General features: G+C 34.5%; 1 protein-coding gene across 1 annotated transcript in view; it reads right to left on the bottom strand.

Annotated features, from left to right (window-relative positions):
* Nucleotides 1-19,121, bottom strand: part of Ubx (Ultrabithorax) — a 166,016-nt gene extending 146,895 nt beyond the window's left edge. The window contains exon 1 of the mRNA XM_077441009.1: nt 18,638-19,121. Coding sequence (XP_077297135.1) covers nt 18,638-19,121 — 484 coding nt within the window. The remainder of the gene's footprint in view (nt 1-18,637) is intronic.
* Between the last annotated feature and the right edge of the window lie 946 nt (nt 19,122-20,067).

The following is a 20,067-nucleotide window of genomic DNA, read 5'->3' as shown; positions in this document are numbered from 1 at the left end:
CTGAAGAAAAAAATCAGAGATCGGCGGCCTGGATTATTTTATGCACAAAAAATGTTTTACTATAGTCTATAGGATAAACCTAGAGAGAATGAAATGGCAAAAGGCGGGTCAAGTAGAAGAATGGACAAAATTGGACAAAGGAAGTGCTGGAATGGTACCCCAGAGAATGTAAAAGCTTAAAAGAAAGACCGCAAACAAGATCGGTAGACGAAATTAAGAAAATGCGCTAAACAGAGACGAGTGGAAGCGTGTTGGAGAGGCCTTAATTCAACATTGGATAGTGGATAAATAGCTGTGAATGATAATGTTATTTGAGTAACATTTATTTTTAAATTCATGTTTAATGTATTTTTATATAAAATATGAAGAAACCGTTATAGAAATTTGAGGAAAAAAATTCAAATTAAAATTTTGTTTGTTTATTTGATAGTTTGACTTTTAAACCCTTGAAAAATTTACTGAGCCGCCCTCCGTGAAAAATTTTAAATACGCCCTCTCCCCGAGAAGATCGATCGATATATGTATTATACGTATGATTTTCTTGAATTAAAATATCGCATACATAATGGTCTCACGCTCGTTGTGATTTGAAGCACAGATAAGTCGAAATATAAACATTGGCTTAGGTGAAAAATTATTATGAGATACTTGTGAAAATAGATTTATAGCCCCTCGGGCGTTTTCAGCTCGCAAGTGTTTTACTTTGAAGAATTTTTAACGCGCATTCATGACGTATCGATACGTCACGGTGATGTAAAGCGGTTGGCGATTGCGCTCCGCTAAAACCGCAGACTTGTTTTTCAAATTGTGCCCATAAGTTGGTAGCTCTGCAAAGGAAATAAGTGAAAGATTGTTAGTGAAAATGCCCGTTTTAGCACGAACAGCGATTCTTTGTGTGGCGAACGCGCGCTCGGTTTAGAACACACACGAGAAGAACGTGCCCAGACATAGCGATAGTTATTGGGTGTTTTACTAGACTTTTATAGGCTTTTTATTGCGGCGGCTCTCATAACACGCCTAAAAATTCAAACACACCTGTCTTCTCGTTTGCGAGCCGGTGTTTGTGTGTGTGCTTTACGACTTTTTGATGGGGAGTCAATTAATTTAATTTCCCACATAGATCGCCCTCGTATAGACAGACCACTCTATAAAAACGCAAAGAAAACGATCGCTTTACGCGACACGACCGTTTGCCGCACAAGTATCGATAAATCTCAACGAAAAAAAAAGTTATTGCAAAAAACCAGTTTCGCCTATGATCATTATGTATTTTAATATTGAAAAATTATTTATTTAACCGTAACAAATCGGCGGAATCCTAGAAAAATTATTAAACACATATACATAAGTTCCGTAAAATATCTTTTAAGAACAGGTCAGCGACCTTATAATTAAAAATAAATAAAAAGCACACACGTACCTATGTATGTATGTACTACATTGCGGCGAGGCAACTAACGAAATGAGAATAAATAAAAAATATATATTCAGCAAATGAATAAATATTGTTCGCTGTGTAACCTTTGTATTCGCGGACACTGGAATGGTCTTAGGGAAAATAGCCCAAACAAAGGAAAAAATCAAGCGATAAATAACATTGTTTCCGTATTCAACGTATGCAATAGGCTGTGCTTATATTTTATCGCTATTATTTAAAAATTCCGGTGATATATGGATGTTTGAGTAGGACCGAAACTTTATTTGATATTTCGCGCACACATTCACATATTATATACGTACGCATAGGTACGCATACCTACACACAACAAGGGAAGTTCTTTTACCCTTCCGTTTTTAGCAAAACAAGCCAATTTATGGATACATTTTACTGATATATTGCATGCAAGTCACAGCCCAAACTATAAATGCCAGAATCTACCTCAGCGTTTATTGCGAACGTCCCTATTGTTTTCAAAGACACCCGTGATACGCCTAATTAGTATCGATTTAACATTTTTGTAGCTAACTGAGTACACTTAAATGAATCACAGACTAGAATACCACAAATTTTTATGTAATAATATTCTATAGATTTTTTTGTTATATCATTGGGTTACTAAGTTGGCAATGATTTCAATTTATAATGAATCATTTACTCGTAAATAAAATTTGTTTGCCGAGACAATTCAATTTATCAAAATTAATGGGATTTTTTTTTAAAAGATCATTAAAATAATTCATAGGTAGATAGATATACCCAACTATTGAACAGTACTATTCTAATTCAAATTTGAAGGTGAACCTATGACTATGAGGCTATCATAGGCTATGAGCTTAAATAAAATCAAATAATAAAACCGATAGAAATACGGCAACATAAACAAAAAAGTGAGATAATATCAATAGTTAAAAATAATAAACAATAATTAAAAAAAATACAACAAAATTCCTGTTAATGACATAGCTTGGTATATAATTTATAACTAAATATATGTATGTAGGTAATATTTAGCTATATTAGTATCTAAATTTGGATACATATGTAGATGAATGTATTTGAAAGCACTCGATCTATGTCGGAATGAAAAGTGGCATAAATTAACACCTTTGAATTAATTTAATTAATTAGTTGATCAATAAATTGTAAAATTCGTATACACAGTTTGGGAACACGCACGCGTCCATCGACCAAATTCATCATGGCCGACCGACAAAAGACGCATCTGCCGATGCGTTTATGTAGGGTTAGGGCAGCGACACACTATCGACAAAGTACCAAACACTCGAAATGCATCCGTCACGCATAATCGAAAAGCGCGCAAAATTTCGCAAACGTCTTAATCCGAACGCAGTATTTAGAAATAATAAATAAACAATATAACAAAGTTGAAAATTGTAGCTGGTGTTGCGGACGTGGTGCGTATGAGCGTCTTGCCCTCACATCGTTAGGGGAGAAACTGAGTACTGGGAATAGTAATTTCGGGTGGGATGATGCGGGCTCGTCCTAAAAACCCACCCCAAAGCATAATTATAACATTATTATCATTTTTGGACGTTCGAATAGGAGGTTGTTCATCATTTTTTTGTGGTACGACCACAATGCCGCACTGTTTGTTACCCCCAAAAAAATGGTCAAGGTTTCCACGTAACGGTTCCTCCATTATGTACGTCTATTTTTATTTTTTCTTTCCTTTCCAATCATCTTTGAAACGTCCATGAATTTGGGAGAACATTATCATTAAAGAAACGTCTTCTTTTCAAATACATATTTTTTGTCGATTCAGATCTTTTTATAGTGCACAGGTAAAAATTGTACAATCTTCCGAATTGTTAAAAGCTCGACGCGACTGAAAGGAAAATATTTTTGGCATTGGCTTTTCTCCTTTGAATTACGGACTTGCTTTGTTCGATTACCTACTTTGAATGTGGCATTTAAATCAATAGAACCGTTTTTGCAAATGAGATTCATAGAATTCCCATATAAATTTACTCTATTATTATGCGAACAATAAAAAATATTAATACATTTTCTAAAAACGGCATCTCGTTTTTAAAAAATACTTAATTTTTCATTTTATATTTCACAAACTTTTTGTGTGGGTAACTTTCTTCAGATATAATCCAAGGATTCTTGGAGCAATTTTAGATGTAAAACATGGAATTAAACGATTAAATCGCGTGCCCTTACAAATTCTACTGATCGGAATCGAGCTAATACGATCAAAATGTCGAACAGTAAATCGTGTTAGATAGATGCTATTCAAACTTTTGAACGAAAATATATATAAATAGCCGATGATACGATTTTTTTTGCTTTGCACAATAATAGCATGTACATACGTATGCACCTACCTCATTTAAGATAAATAGGTAGGTACCTACGTAGATATATCATGTCTTTCAAAACCAGTATCGCGTAATAAATGTAATTATTATATTTAGCACTGCTGGTTTTGTTTTAGCCAGAGCAATGTTCATATGATTACATATGCCTGCACGGTTATATGATTTTGAAAGGTTTCAGTATCGACCAATCATACGTACCAGGTAAGTTGGCAGTGGCTCAACTCAACTGCACATTATTACATTATAAATCCGTTCCAGTTTTTTTATTAGCTACGATTTTGATAGAGCGATCTCTTGGTTTTTTTTTTCAACTTCTAAATAATTTTATCAGGTCGCATGCGCATACGTTAATTTGTATCGTCACGCTTCGCCGGTGGAAGTACGAGGGTCTCTGACACACGAGATTAAGCCGATGGCTCCCAAAGATTCCGCATATTATTCACACGTGAACAACACCGGTAGCTTGTAAAGATTAATGTTGGTTTTGTTTTCAATTTCTAAAGCCAACTTAAATAAATCTTGTTAATTTTATTTTCAATTTATTTTTTGGGAAACGTGGTTTATTTGGCGCCGAAAAAAGTGATTGTACACTATGAAAATTGCGAATGTGTACGACCCTGATATTTCGCAAACACGGGCACGTTCTTGTACTAACACAAAGGTCTCCGAAACATACTTAGTCGACATTTTATCCTTTTTTTGGTGAATTAATATGATAAGAAAACGACTACGACCTATTAAGTCCCGTCGTATATCTTCGTTAGAAAAATGTGGAAGTCCCTGATTAACAGATAAAGGCGATTCTTCACATTTTTTTCCATTCTCGTACTAATAAAAATTACTGACTTCTACTTATAAGTAGTCAACTCGATAAATTGTTGCAAAATAATTATACGATATTGAGAACATTTTACGGTTAAAAATTATTTATTTGTTGCTAAATGTAACATTCAACATTCTTATACTCAATTAATAAATCAATCTCTGACTGATAATCAATTAAAATTGAGTAAAACGACCTCCTTGACACTGACACTACTCCGTTTATCACGAGAAACATTTGTATGGTAATATAAACATAATATACACAGAAGCTACATGGCAATGAAAAAATACATTAAAATTATTCGTACACATGTACATTTATGTTCATCAGAATAAAAGATTTATTATTTTATTTAGATTCATTTTTTAATCGATCTGAAATTTATATAATAAAACATATTGCAATACATCTCAACTTATTAACAGTATAGATTTTTTTAGGCGCTATACATACATATATACATTTGTATGTATTATAAGAAAATATATATTTTTAACTAATTACTTTAAAAATACTGAATATGAATGTCATATAAAAATATAAATTATAATATTATCCATTTTAAAATTTTACTTAGTTGATGAAATTCAAATATTTGTTTTAATTTTTAATATTTTCAATTTAATTAAGGTAACTAAATACAATAACGATATTAAAATTGTATATTTTGCTACCTTACAGTTAAGATATATTCAATTATTTACTCAAAAAGTTTTATATATGTATGTATATATACATAATTCTTAAATAAAAAAGTCATTTACCTTAATTAGTCTTATATCTATATTGCATAGATATACCTAACTACTATTTGAAACCTTTATTTAGAAACCAAAGGATATTGTTTCACATCATTATTTATTAATTAAAAGTTTCTTCCAATGTGGCATTAAATATATTATATTACTATACATATATTGAAAGGACTCAAAGAAGAATTTCAAAAATGCTTTTCAAACTTAAATATATAGATATGAGATTGAAAAAAAATGAATCTCTCCACATTGGAGACGAGAAGAGTGAGAAGCGATCTAATCGAATTTAACAAAACTATACATAACCACTACAATAACCTAACGTTTAACAAAACTCATCTGAAAGATCATACAAAGATTTAAATGAGTTGAATGATTGGAATTTTTATTGTTTTTATTTTGTTATTTTCTTTCTTTTGTTTTGTAAAACTAGTAGGACGCTTTGGGGCAACCTGTCGGGTCACACTGGTCATTTTATTGTTATTATTATTATAAATAAATAAATGACAGACTCCAAAAAGACATTATAATTAACACAAAAATTAGAAAATCCTTCTTTTCGAATAGAGTATTTAAAATTTGGAATAAGTCTGCCAAATGAATTAGTAACTTCTATTAAAAATAAACTTTATGATTTATAAATTTTTGTACGTAATTCTTCTTTTTTTGTATTTTCTTTCTTTTGATTTTATTTCCTCTAATTTCAGTTCTTGTTTCATTTTATTTTGATTCTTGTTTTTAATGTTATTTTATTTAACATGTTTTTGTATTATAATTCACAAACCCCTCAGGTCCATTTGCCATGCCGCCTCTCCCAGGTATGTATTTTTAATAATAAATAATTACAAAATATTTAAAAAAAAATAAGTGTGAAAAAAAAATTTACTCAATTGCTTATGACACGAAAATTATCGAACGTGTACGAAGCAATTTATGATGAAGAATAATAGAACAGAACACGAAAAAAAACTAATCGACCAACACGTGGCCCGCTGAACTACGATAGGATAACAGCTGATCGCGGCCATTAAAAATTGGTGAATAGTATATACGAGGGGGGAGGAAGAGTAGGAGAGGAGCGGGGGGACCTGCGTTTTTTCGAGGGGAATGTGTGGAGATGGCCACAGAGAGAGAGGTAAAGATTCCGATGACGTGCGAAAGAAAGAGACGCCTAATTGGGTCGGGCCGAATCTCCCCCTTCCTCCCCTCCGTATGATACATTAGGCGGCCGTGACGTATTACCTTAGTAGGGAATCCATCATTTTATCGGGTCAGCTTTCTTTTAATTAAAAAATATACATAAATTATAAAAAAATCGCATTACTTATCTTGGATTATATAACGCATAGATATATGTACGTATCTCGTTGAATTGAATGTAAACACGTACGTTCTGCCGTGCGTTTATTATTATAGCGTACCTAATAAATATATTGACAATTCGTCAGCATAATTATGGGTATTATTCAAATATCGAATCGTTTAAAATGTGGCAACACTGTTATACAAATATATTTTTTATAGCGCAGTTTGATTTTTTTCGCCGTAACTAACGAGCGTGTGTTGCAATGTCAAATGAAACTTTCACATTACTATCTAAGCTTATAATAATGATTATTATTACGATTCGTCGTCCTATAAAATAAACACGTTATGCATATTAGTGTGTACTTACCGTTTATGAAAGATCACATCAAACAAATGATATAATAGCATATCTATTATGTAGTTCATTTTAAATAGATAAATGATAAATGACTATTTAATTGCGCAGTATTAGTTTCTTGTTTATGTGTATAATTGTTTCGAACGAGGTAAATTCTTATCTATATATGTACATAAATGCACTCACTTCCGAGTTTCAATTGAGATAAAATTCACTAAAAATACATATTATCACATGGATAGCACAATAGTCAAATACCTACAAATCTACTATTATGTATTTATAATCGACGGGGCTAGAGATCACACATGACATCACCTATGACGTGTGTGGGATAAACTTTTAACTAATTTTTTTATTTTATTATAATAAATACATAAAATGAATAAATAATAATAATAACAATAACAAATTAATGACCAATGTGCCCCATATAACAGGTTGCCCCAAAGCGTCACACCAGTCTCACAAAAAAAAAACAAGAAACGAAAACAATAACAGTAACAAATTCGATATCATTCATCTCTTTGAAATAGACTCGTATTTTATATTCTTGTATTGAACCTTAATACTAATTAATCTGCCATATTGTCGAATTAAAAACGTTTCCAATTGGCCCTAGTTCACATGCAAATTTAAGCAATATGATAAAATAAATTCAATTTGAACTATGTACAACACCTATATTTTATTTCAATTTGAGCTTCAAAGCCTGTATTTATTTTAGTTTACATATATATGTATGTATACATATACATAGTTAACTATGAATTAATACGGATTTTTTGCAATCCTTTAAATCACCTGTCTCTTTTTCGACATATTATTTGATGTTCTTCTTATATCAATTATATTTACATTCAGTAGATACTTTATTATTTTTTGTGTTTTTTTTTTCTTATTCATTATTTGATTTTTTCATTCGTGTATTTTTAAATGTATGTGGAGTATTGAAATAACCTGCTGAGAGCCACTCTGGTATAATTTAAAAAAAAAAACAACAAATAATATTAATATAATATAAATAAAAAAGGGACAAAACGTGTACTTCTTTTCAATGATCGGCGCCATACAGATTCTCCTCTGACTAAAATATGTTATAAAATTATAAACATTCGTATTACACGTATATTCATTCTTCGCTCAAACCACAAACACTTACAGCATAAGTGCGTAATTCCATCGAGTGGTGATGATATAGTAATTTAACGCATGAATAGTGCTTTATTTTATTTAAGTCCAGTACGAGAAATCTATACCGATGTATGTACGTCGAACAGCTAACCGAAGTTAATCTCCTAAGTATCCCCACACACTCACGATAATAACCAAGTGAAACGGTGTACTTATGCGAGGTTTCACCGTGTGTATTCTAATGATGCGGGTAAAATAATTGCACATCGTACGAATAAATAATTACGGGTTGACTTGGAACTTTTTTTCGACGTTTCGATTACATTAAACGTTAAATTCGGCTGAAAACGAAGAACGGCACATAATGGTTGACATGACGTTGGTAGAAAAAATAATAATAAAACATAAAAAATGCAATTTTCCCGGTCGCCGCGTGGTCATAGTGCATTCCACGCTCGCGCGGCGAGAACGGATGCGAACGGAATTTATTGTGTGCACTGTACGCCATAAGTAACACATTGCTAGACACATTCACTACAATTGAGGATTTTCTCTGTGTTGTTTAGCGTATTCTGCGTGTTAATTCAGACGTCGCTGTCGTGACTCAAAATGTAAATTAAGCTCGAAAATCGAAATTGAAATTAACTCAACTTTGATCTATATCAAGAAAATTGTATAAGTTGGACTAATTGTCGGAATGACCGTGAACACCCCACTCGAGAACGAAAGTTTCCCAACGTTGCTACGACTGAAAATTTCCTCAATTTCATTCACCGAAGTTATAAACAACAACAAAAAAGTAGACGAACGAAAAAAGGTTAATTCGATTTGGTTGATCGTGCAGTTATTAATCAAAATTGCAATAATAAATTTGCATACATGCATTTATTAAGGTTACGCCGTACATAACGATGAACACATCAGTCACGTTATCGAAAGGTGTTGGAAACTGCAGATCGTAAAGTAGAGGTTATCTCGTTGAAAATCTAAAAGTCGGCCACATATCAAATAGCTAATTAGTCTTACGGACAAATTTTCGCATGAAAAGTATACGTATAATACCGACAATATAATTTATTAAAATAATGATGAAGTACACTATTTATTATATTTCAATTTTCCCGCACAATTTGTTGGGAAACGGGTATTTCAACGCTTATAATTTAACTACCAAGATATAGGCACCCTACCTTATTGATGATAGGTAATTTACCTTTGCTCTTTAACAACGCATTTCTTCGATGCGGATTATCCTACTGATCGTTTTGTTTTTTTCAGTTGCATATTTCATAAATTGCCGATCGCATTCATCACTTGTGATATCAATTGTTTTAAACGGGCGCGATTTAAGTTCGATTTGAACAGTGTGATAACGTCTATTGAAATCGTAGGTGTATACAACATTACAAGAAAAAAAAACGTTACTTCCCACTTTAAATACTATAAATTTCACTGGACGTACCCTCGTAATAGAAAAAGTTTTTCAAGCTTGACGTGTTACTAGATTTCTTAACAACGGTGGTCTCATCGTCTAATTTGTCTAAAAAAAAGGGTAAATGCATCTTATGCGGCAATGATAAATTTGAATTGCAAATTTTTTAAATTGCCCCGCATTATTTTATTCAAATTTAATATTAATTTGACTGTCGCAACTGAGATTACGTCTAACATTTAAGCCGGATTGATTGTGCAAGTCAATGAACTTCCGTTTTAACGGTTTCAAATTTTTTTTTATATTATATCACGAAAATCCTTGAAAGGTTTGAGCATGCATTTGATATTGCAAAACACGAATGAAACGAAATTCTCACACATTTTTTAGGTATGTAAAATTTTTATCAGTTTTCGATCATCACGTATGCGACCCAATGGCGAAAATGTTGGGAATGTGTGGTGGGACGAGATTTCCAGCGTGTTGAGAACTACACGAACTAGCCTAATTCAAATTTAACATGTAACGTGTAATACAACTATAATTTTTATAAGAAACAAAAAAAACCTACTCCGAAATTGCTCGACGATATCGCCCTGGGCATTTTTATCTCGAAACTAGTGTTCTGACCAACGAAACTTAAATGTATTCAATGAGTCGTGCTTCTACGTTTTTTCTTATTATTTTTTTTATTCAACACAATATAATATACCTACTAGTAATAACGCCATAGGCCAAAAAATTGCATAGCATCGATGTGATTTAATCGTAATCGTTTCCCATTCGTCAGGTTCGCTTCTGTCGTCCAATCACAAAAAAGTAAAATAATAAACGGCAAAATTTCAATACCAAAATTGAAAGCATTGTTATTAATAATTAATACAAAAAAAGCGCACATTGTGAACACCCTACAAATTAAACCTGTTTTTAAGCTTCAGCGCTACTCAAACTCGACCGCGCATTAATAAATATTACAAGCGAATTTGTAGTACGTAAATTAATAAACGCACACATAAATTAGGAATTTCGGATGGACTTAGTTCCTAGACACATTTCGGTTTGTTGACTTTGCATTGTAATAACAACATACCGGTTGAAAAGTACAAAGATCAACAAACTCTCCTTTGTAAACATTTGTACACACAAGAGATCTTACAGCACAGATTCGTACAGAGTCCATTCAAAATTTATATAAAATCCAATAACATTCGATACCATTCTCGAACGGATGCCGATCGTCAATCACGTCCCATTCAATGACACGCTATAGGTATGTAAGTATATACATATATATACCTACAATGAAAAAAATGATAACGTCAACCAATCAAAATTCGAGTCATGCTTCGATAAACGCATTAGCGCTTATAAAAATTCAAATTTTCTCCAAGAGGAAAAAAATTATATAAACAAATAATAAAGCGTTCAAAGTGCGTCGATGCACAGTTAGCTATGTATCTAAAATGCTGACCTATCGATTTCGGATTAGTTAACATTCCAGTTTTGTAGGCAATAAATAAAATATCACTATAGTCAGGCGGACTAGTGTGTGTGAGTAATTTTTTTATTACCGGTAGAAGCGAATGTTCTTTTGAAGCAACGTGGCTAATTTCCTCCTAATTTGAGTTGGCCGCCTCCGTGTGCTCGTAGCCCGTCCAAAAATGAAAATAATTACGATATATCCGGCTGTCTCTTATTTGGTATTCAATTATATCTCATACGAGCCACTACATACATACAATATAGATTCAATTCCATCGCAACCGCAATTTAAATAAAACAAAAAAAATATATAATATGCACCCGATTTCATCAATGGAATTAGTTTATTATATTTACGCGAATACGTAAGCGCGCTTAAGTATCTACTTTATTTTGAGAACATTTTATTCGGTCGAAAAAAAATAATTTGAGAGTTGTGGGAGTAAATTTTGACGTTGTGCAGCACTGTAGTGATTCAACACAGGGCATACACAAGAATTCATTTAACATGTGCCCGCGTACAAACGTATACAACGCTCGCGCGCACCTGGCACCGAAAATATATCACGTACGAAAAAAAAAATCAAAAATTAAAACGTCACACATAAAATATTCACAAATTGATACACATACCTACCGAGCGCCGTACCGAATGTATTTTATTTTTTATTTTTTTGGCATTGTCACGACCGAGCCGTGGATAATTCTTGCGCGCCCGCCGATCTCAATACGCTAGTACACGAATTTTGAAAATTAGTCGAAATGATAAATAAGTCGTGATATAGGCGAGCACATACACATCAAAACGAACAGTGTGGGTGGCTGTAATGCGCGGGTAAACTCGCCGCCAAGCAAGGTCGCCGTTACAAAAATCAAACTCATACGAATTCAGCGCATGTACAAATTTGTTAGTCACCGTGGCGTTTGCATACACTTATATGTACATATGTGAAAGAAAACGAAAATAAATCAATGTATAATTGTGTTCGGAATAACGCGGCGGATGCAGGTACATTTTATTGCGATTCAAACCAAACTTGACAAGTATAAAAAAATTTGAAAGTGTGTTAGTTTTCGTATTAAAAATAAAGCTTCACAGTTTGAGAATCTGTGAAAGGTACGCAGACACGATAAACAACGGATCGCAGAATCAGAGATTCGTGTGCTTGTTATAATAACACAAAAATATGATATCGCTATCTAACCAGTAGGTATACGCGTTTTGCCGTACAACCCGGTCACTATAGAGAGAAAGGGAGGTCACATAAATCAATCCTAGACACCTATTAATCAGGTTTTTCTCGTTTGCCTAATTTGATAGAACCAAAATGTCAGCTGGGCGAAACTAAATCAAAACGGTTCACTTCCGCAAGGTGATGTGCACTTTTAAACCGAATGAAAAGCTCGACTTTCATCTTGCCATCGGGGTGGAAAATTTAGCAGCGGTAAAAGTGTGGCTGAAAGTGAAATCGGTGACGTTTAAATGACATTTTAGACGATGAATAGATCGGTTTGACATTTGTAGGTCAAATGATAAAACTATTCACACGCCGATACACACACAACTGTTAATTAATCTCGTGAATTATAAAATGATTTCTCAATTTCAAAACATTGTCCCTATTTTTTTTTTTATTTTAGCTCAGGTGCGCGTTAAAATAACCTATAATTATTATATTTAGAGTGTACAAAAAATTCAAATAAGAACGTCAATTAAAATATAACATAAAAAACGTTACACGTTCTCTTGCATTATCATTATAATACATAACATCTCCATATTTAAAAATAAATTCAATTTTAAAAACACTATCTAACTTTTGATCCGCAAGCTAGTGTGCTATCTAGCGACAAGTAGCATAAACCATCGTCGAAAGAATCTAGTCGAAAAAAAATCACACAATATGAAAAGGGTCGAGTGAGGGTATCCACCCTTGGAGCGACAAAAAAAGGGCAGATGCGATTACAATAGGCGATTCTAATAAACCGGAATCTGATAGTATTTACACGGCAAATATTTCTCAGTCGTATAAGAATCTAACCGGCAGGTAAATGCAAACGTATTCCAAGTGGAATTCGAATTGATGGAATCGTTCAAAGACACTTACTTATATAATATTTAAACATCTCAATGTTATGAACGGAACGCGTCGATGATAATTACGAGCGATGATCAAAATTCTTCTCGTACATAATTAAATAAATTATAGATAGTTGGCGCGTGATTTTATTTATGAAACTTCTCCGGAACGCGATCGACTCTTAATTAATTTCGAATTTGAATTTGCATGCGAGAGATTTAATAAAACGGGCCCGCTTTAAAAAATTCCGGGATAAGAGAGCGTGTGCAAAATCACGTTGAAAGCATTTTATTAACTAAAATGATATTGAAAACAAATGTTTCATTTTTTCCTTTTAACAAAATTAGCATGGAATGGGCTCTTAACAAATTTGGATGGCCGATCAAACCGCGGGTTTGCATACCTGAGATCCCGTATTCAGTCGCACCCAACTGTTTCTCCGATATTAAATTTGAAGCGTGAGAATTGCACAAACAAAACGAATTCGCATGCGCGATTCATAAATGAGAGACTGATTTATCATCCACGAGAGATGTTCATACGGATATGTACAAATGGATAAATAAATAAAGCAGATACGAACTGATGTATGTAAGTGGTCTAGTGAATGACGTACGAAGTAAGTCAATTGCTACGCGTTTTAACTCTCACTCGACGTGCAAAATTTATTCGCTTGTTTAACTCCTTAAGCGCCGCCTAGCGCTACGCACGGTACTACAGAATTAGTTGTAAAACACTACGCGAGGGTATCAATCGGTGCATCGGTGAAAAATTCTAACCGTATCGTAAAAACGTCCAAGACAGTGTCCGTTTAGAATAAATAAAAAGCGGATAGACACGATGCCGAAAAGCGGAGAAGTATTTATCAACGCGTTTCAGATTCGCGATGTAAGACACGGGAAATTAGCATTTCCCATTTATTTATTTCGCATTTTTTGTCGCTCTTGTTTGTTGTTGGTATTCACTCTGTCTCTTTCTATCTCTCTTCTTCGTCTAATTAATAAAGTAACGACGACATTTTAAATTTATTCGAATGACGCGCCTCACCGCTCGTCGGACGGATAAACCAGATCGCCATAAAATCAAACACGTGGTCCATAAAAACGTATCGATCACGGCGATCTTAACCCTCTAGCACCCACACACTCGCTAAATTCATTCGATTTTTTATCAATTGATGCCTAGAAATATTTTTTCAATCATTCATATTTTAAATCTATTTGAACAAAAGATGCATTGAATAGTAGATTAATATGACTTATCCTTACACACCTTTAGCTAAAATTTAAATTAAATATGTACTGATAATAAACTTAAGCTTCTACAAAAATTATTAAAAGAATATAGGAACATAAAAACTGCCCCACAATTATAATATTTTAGGTATATTTAAGACTTTTTTACTACCGATTATATTCTAAAATACAGTGTATGAATATTTATAGAATTAGAAATAAAAATGTGTGGACATTGAGTGTGTCTATCAATAAGTAAATATTTTTTGCTTTTGCCTGTTCAATAAAAGGTTGTATTTATACTTTTTAATAATATCTAAGTATAAATTCAACGTCAACTAGAATTTGATATTTTGATTTTTAAATGCTTTACCAAATTATGTTCACAATACATCTAATATCTATTTTAATGGCAACTGATCTACTGATCATTTTCTATTCTACAATTTTTTTATAGTAGTGATAGTATATTATCCTAATGTTATTGTACAGCATAATAGGAAAAATAACTCAAAAACCAATTTACAATTACATTAACTAGAAAAAATATATATTATTCAGTTATTATTCAGTGAGCATACGCAACTCGATGCCTGAGGGTGGCAAATTACATAAGTATAATTAATCCTGTGCAGGAACCAATGACTACAATTAAAATAAATAATTTTAATAATCGCCAATTACCAACCGATCTGGGTGAATGCGTCATAATTACTGAAAAGCGGCTAGTTGCAGATGCTTTGGCAAATAACAATAGACGTATCTATTAGTGTTCTAAGCAAGAAAGCAAAAAGGTATTGTGTTTCTAAGAAATTAACCATATTGAACCATTTTTATGCGAAAATCAACTGCGCTTAGCAGTCTGATAATTACCTACACCCATTCTGAAACAAATATTTCATTCAAAACTAAAAATGTTACAGAATATTTGAAATGTCTATCTACACTATGAAATAATTGTTCAATTGAATCATATTTATAGAGAAGGCGGCATTTTCAAATTTGCCTAAGGGCGGAAAATAGTCTCAGAACGTCATTGAATGATTTAAATAATTACGATAAAAAACAGGCATTGATGCCGTTGTACAAAGCATTGGACAATTTAAAATGTTGGCAATGCTAAAATGTATTAAAGTAACTCAAGCAAATATAATACATGTACAAAAGCAGTTGTTGAACAAAAAAAAAATAAACAACGACCACGCTCGTTGACGGGTTAATTTTATATATGGACTAAGGTGGGCCGACTACATCGCAATGATACGACACTTATTCATAATTTTTATATTTTATTCACTGTAAATATCATTTCATATTATAAAGCCGACTTGCAGAGTTCACAAACACCGCAACCATAAAGCCGGACTTACACATCCATAAAATGATCCAACAGATTTCCTCAAAGTAAAAAACAATTGGGATGGGAGTGTTCGGGGAAAGCGTGTCCCCTAGCACGGGGGACACAACACAAGTCGACACTTTCATAACACCTCTATCTTCCACCGAGCAAACAAACAAACGGGTCCCGATTGTTAGTGGAGAGTTGGCGTCGTTTTTCCGGCGCAAGCCAACTGGCGCTAATAAACACCTAATGATTGTTCCTCCCTCCCTTCCCTGGCGTGGCGAAGCGCCACTTACACTTTTATAATAATGTTTATTTAACTGGTTTCAATGGTTTATCGGCTACCTGTTCCCGGTGTCTGTGGTGCGCTCGCTCGCCAAACAATTTTACGATTTATTTAGTGTTAACGGGGCGGCTTTTATGCGCGCTAGCGGCCCCCATTCATCGCCGCTCAGCGGTCCCACAAACCGAACACTGCGTTTTTATTATTTATTAACTGTTTTGACACCGCCTTTCAAACATTAAAATACGGTTATTGTTATATATTTAGTAGCTTGTAAAAACTCGTAAAAGATTCGGCGTTTGTGTGCGCCTACAATATGTATACATATTTCACGCGAACGCTCCCGTAGACCTGCTACGACGATGAAATTACATATACAATGTAGCATCGGCGAGGAGCCAACTCTACACTATACCTACACACATAAATCATCATCATCATCATCACCAGAGATAGGCCGACAAGTTGCTTTTACCTAAAAAATTGTCAATTACTATTGTGTACCTTTTTTATGCTCTCTTGCTTAGTAGCGAGTACATAAAACAATAGTATTTGACAATAATGAACCATTTTTTGTGAGCAAAGGAAACTAGTTCATAATCCACCGATCTCTGATCATCACCATCCATTACTAGACGAAAGCTTCTCCAACACGCTTCCATTCATTCGTCTCTGCTTTGCGCAACTCTCATCCTTTACCACCCCACACATTTTTCTAATTTTGTCCACACATTTACCTATCCATTTATTTTACCTCTCTGGTACTATTCCAGTACTTCTTTTGTCCAATCTCTTCACTCTATCCACTATATCCATATCATACTTCTAACCGACGTACTCTATTTCATATGTCTCCTCGTTATGTACATAAAATATACACGTATATCTACATTTTTTTTACTTATGAAAAGTTTCAACCGTGGTAATTTTTCGGTTGCGGTTAATTCGCCTTTGGGGGCGCGTTATGACATGTTTTAATTTTATGGATTGCAAATTAACTCGCGCGTATAAGTGATCTTTTAATTTGGCAAAATTATAAAAGACAAATTGCTATATTTACCCAAACAGTAAATTAAATAAAAAGTGCACTTTAATACATACAATCCAAGGCGAAACTTTAACGATTAAAATGAGATAAGTTATAGCATGTAATTAGATTTACAATGAACTTAAAAACTTGTAAATTGTATATCGCATAATGAAAATGCTTAAATTATCGCATTAGAAAATGCTTAACTATAAATTATATACATCCATAATTTCAACTTAGGCTGTGTACGATATTGTATAATTTGTTAGATGAATTTATGTAGATATAAAATACAAACTTACGACTTACTTTTTAAAGTATGATAATCAAAATATTTACATATGATACAAAAAAATACTGATATCCATCGTGTTTTAAATTATATTATTGCTTAATTTAATTGATAAAACATTAGAAGCGCAAAATAGCGATAGAGTTAATGAACTAATTATAAAAGCAAAACAAAAATATAGTATTCGAAATTGTCGTGTGAATTTCGTTCGAAAAAATTTAACAATGATTTATCTCGAACGATAAAATATCTAATGTAAAACAAAAAATCTACGAATTCTCAAATTTTACACGATGGAATTAATTCAACGTGCTGCGAACGGATTAGAGTGCAGATTGCGTTTTAAACAAATCATTTCAGCGATGTTTCCCAGATAAAATTACGATTGAGAAATTTGAAGAAATGGGCATTGTTATTATATCTAATTTTTTTCATTCTTTCGTTCGCTTTTTTCGAAGCAAGGCAATGATCATAATAATTCGTGGTGTAATTTGCACATATTCCACACAGTTATTGACGAATGGACAATGCCGATGGTGAGGCACGATCAGACGTTTCGAAATGCACGATCGGTTTACCCATTCGGGCCCGAGTAGTTTTTACCGTTGTTAGATACATAGCTAAGACGATGGCAATAGGAAAATTACACCGAATGCACAACACACATACACATGGACATATACACCGAACACGGTAGTCTATCGCATTTCATATTTTTTATCATAAAATAATAATAATAAAAGAGCGAACCGATTCAAAATTCAAAATGGATTAGATTTATATACACATACGTGCCTACCTATCTAATATATTAAACGAGTTTTTAAATGAGCGCAGTCTCAAAACGGAAAAATATTGTGCAAATTATATATGGCGGTATGATTTACGAGCGGTCAATTTAAATTTAATTTCACGCATACACATTTATGTAGTACTTTGCCGATTTTCATACGAATTTGAGCGTGTAAAATATATTCTAAATTTTTCAATTTCGGATGCATTATAATTTTATACAAACAAAATTTAAAACAAATCTCTACGTCGTATTTATAAAATTAATCACGTTTTTTCAACAAAAAATTTCAATTTAAAAAAATAAAAACCAAATTAATTCCGTATACAACATAGAGACTTTTTAGTATGTTCGTTGATTGTTTTACTCACAAGTGCTTTTCTATTTGAATTTTATTTATGTTTTTGGATGTTTGGACTTTTGAGTCGTATGTGAGCTTTTGGAAATTTGTGTGTGGGGGTTGACAATTTGACAATGAGTGGTAAGTGGCGATATCTGACCTGCTATCGCCATCCAGGGGTAGAAGGTGTGGTTGGCCGTTTGCTGGTGCAACTGCGTAGGTACGGGCTGGGCACTTCCTCCGAGGGAGCACTGGGTGTTCCAGGAGGCTAAGGAAGCAGGAGGTCTCGCCGCTCCGCCTCCAGGTGAAGCGGGCTCCAGAGGAGGACCATAGGCGCGGGCGTCGGGGGTGCAAGCAGCAGGACGAGCACTCGCCCAAGCCTTATCCGAATATCCGTTCTGGCCGCCCTCCTTGGAACAGTCCGGCTTGTAGGTGGGCGGCTGGGGTTCCGCTGCGTATAATTTGCAGGCGGCAGCCACCGAGGCGTCGTAGGGCGACTCCTGCGGCCTCTGAAGCGCATGCTGAGCGCCATAAGCTCCCATCCCCAATCCCAGAGGAAATCCGCGATACGCGGCCTGTTCCCCCGCACCGCCCTGGTGGTGATGCGACCCGTAGAAGCCGCTCTGTTCAAAGTACGAGTTCATCTCGCCGGGGCTTCGTAGCAGCCGTTGGACTTGTGACACTTCCTCAGGCCATACCGGCCCGATCTACCTATGGGTTAAAAATCACCAACTCCACGTGCGCCGATGGACCACGTGAACGCAAACACTTTATCGTCAATATAATACCCTTCTATCGCTCGTAAACCGGCATTCGTGCGTAATTTTTTTTTTTTATGTGTATGTTTTTATTTTTACGATTATTTTACGAGGCCGTTAAGTCGATATAGAGTGGCGCGGGCGGCCGAGTTTTACGAGTTTTTAAGTGCCCTCTCTGTTGAAGCACGTGGTTCAAGTCTAGACAGCGGGGAGACGGAGTTTGATTTCAGTTCATTGGATAGACGATTCTTTCAGCGGGTCGGTTCGTTTCAATTAGAAATTTTTCGAGCAAAGTTGATGTTGTTACGCGACGTGTTCTCGAGATAGTTCTGAGTGTGGGATCGGAGCGTGCTAAGCGCACGTGCACCGGCCGCGGCGGCTGCGGGCCACTGAAGACGACGAGCGCCCCGCGGCCCGCGGCCCACGGCCCACCCTGATAACGGGCCACGTGACACCGCGCCCTGCGCACACATCTACCCCACATACCCACACACCCGACTCACACACACAACCCTCAAATCAAAACTCAATCCAAACACCGAACTATGTAAATCCACCGAACAATAAAAAAACACATCCCAATCGGCAAGCTTTCAATACACACCCGTGCGTGCGTCTGAATCTCCAAAAGAATAAAAAAAAGGTATCCTTTCGATTTCGAACGCTTTTGTTTGTAAAACGCAACTTTCGAAAACAATGGACCGGCGTCCCGTCGACGTTTCCGAGCGTCCTTGAACAATCGCCCAAAGATGACATTATTATCCCTTGCACATTCAGTTCGAACACAACGACTCAATAATGAAACCCTCTAAAAACATACCGGGAAAAAAAA

The sequence above is a fragment of the Arctopsyche grandis genome, chromosome 11 (assembly GCF_051622035.1).
Source record: "Arctopsyche grandis isolate Sample6627 chromosome 11, ASM5162203v2, whole genome shotgun sequence".
Lineage (NCBI taxonomy): Eukaryota > Metazoa > Arthropoda > Insecta > Trichoptera > Hydropsychidae > Arctopsyche > Arctopsyche grandis.
This window is presented reverse-complemented; position numbering and strand designations above follow the sequence as displayed.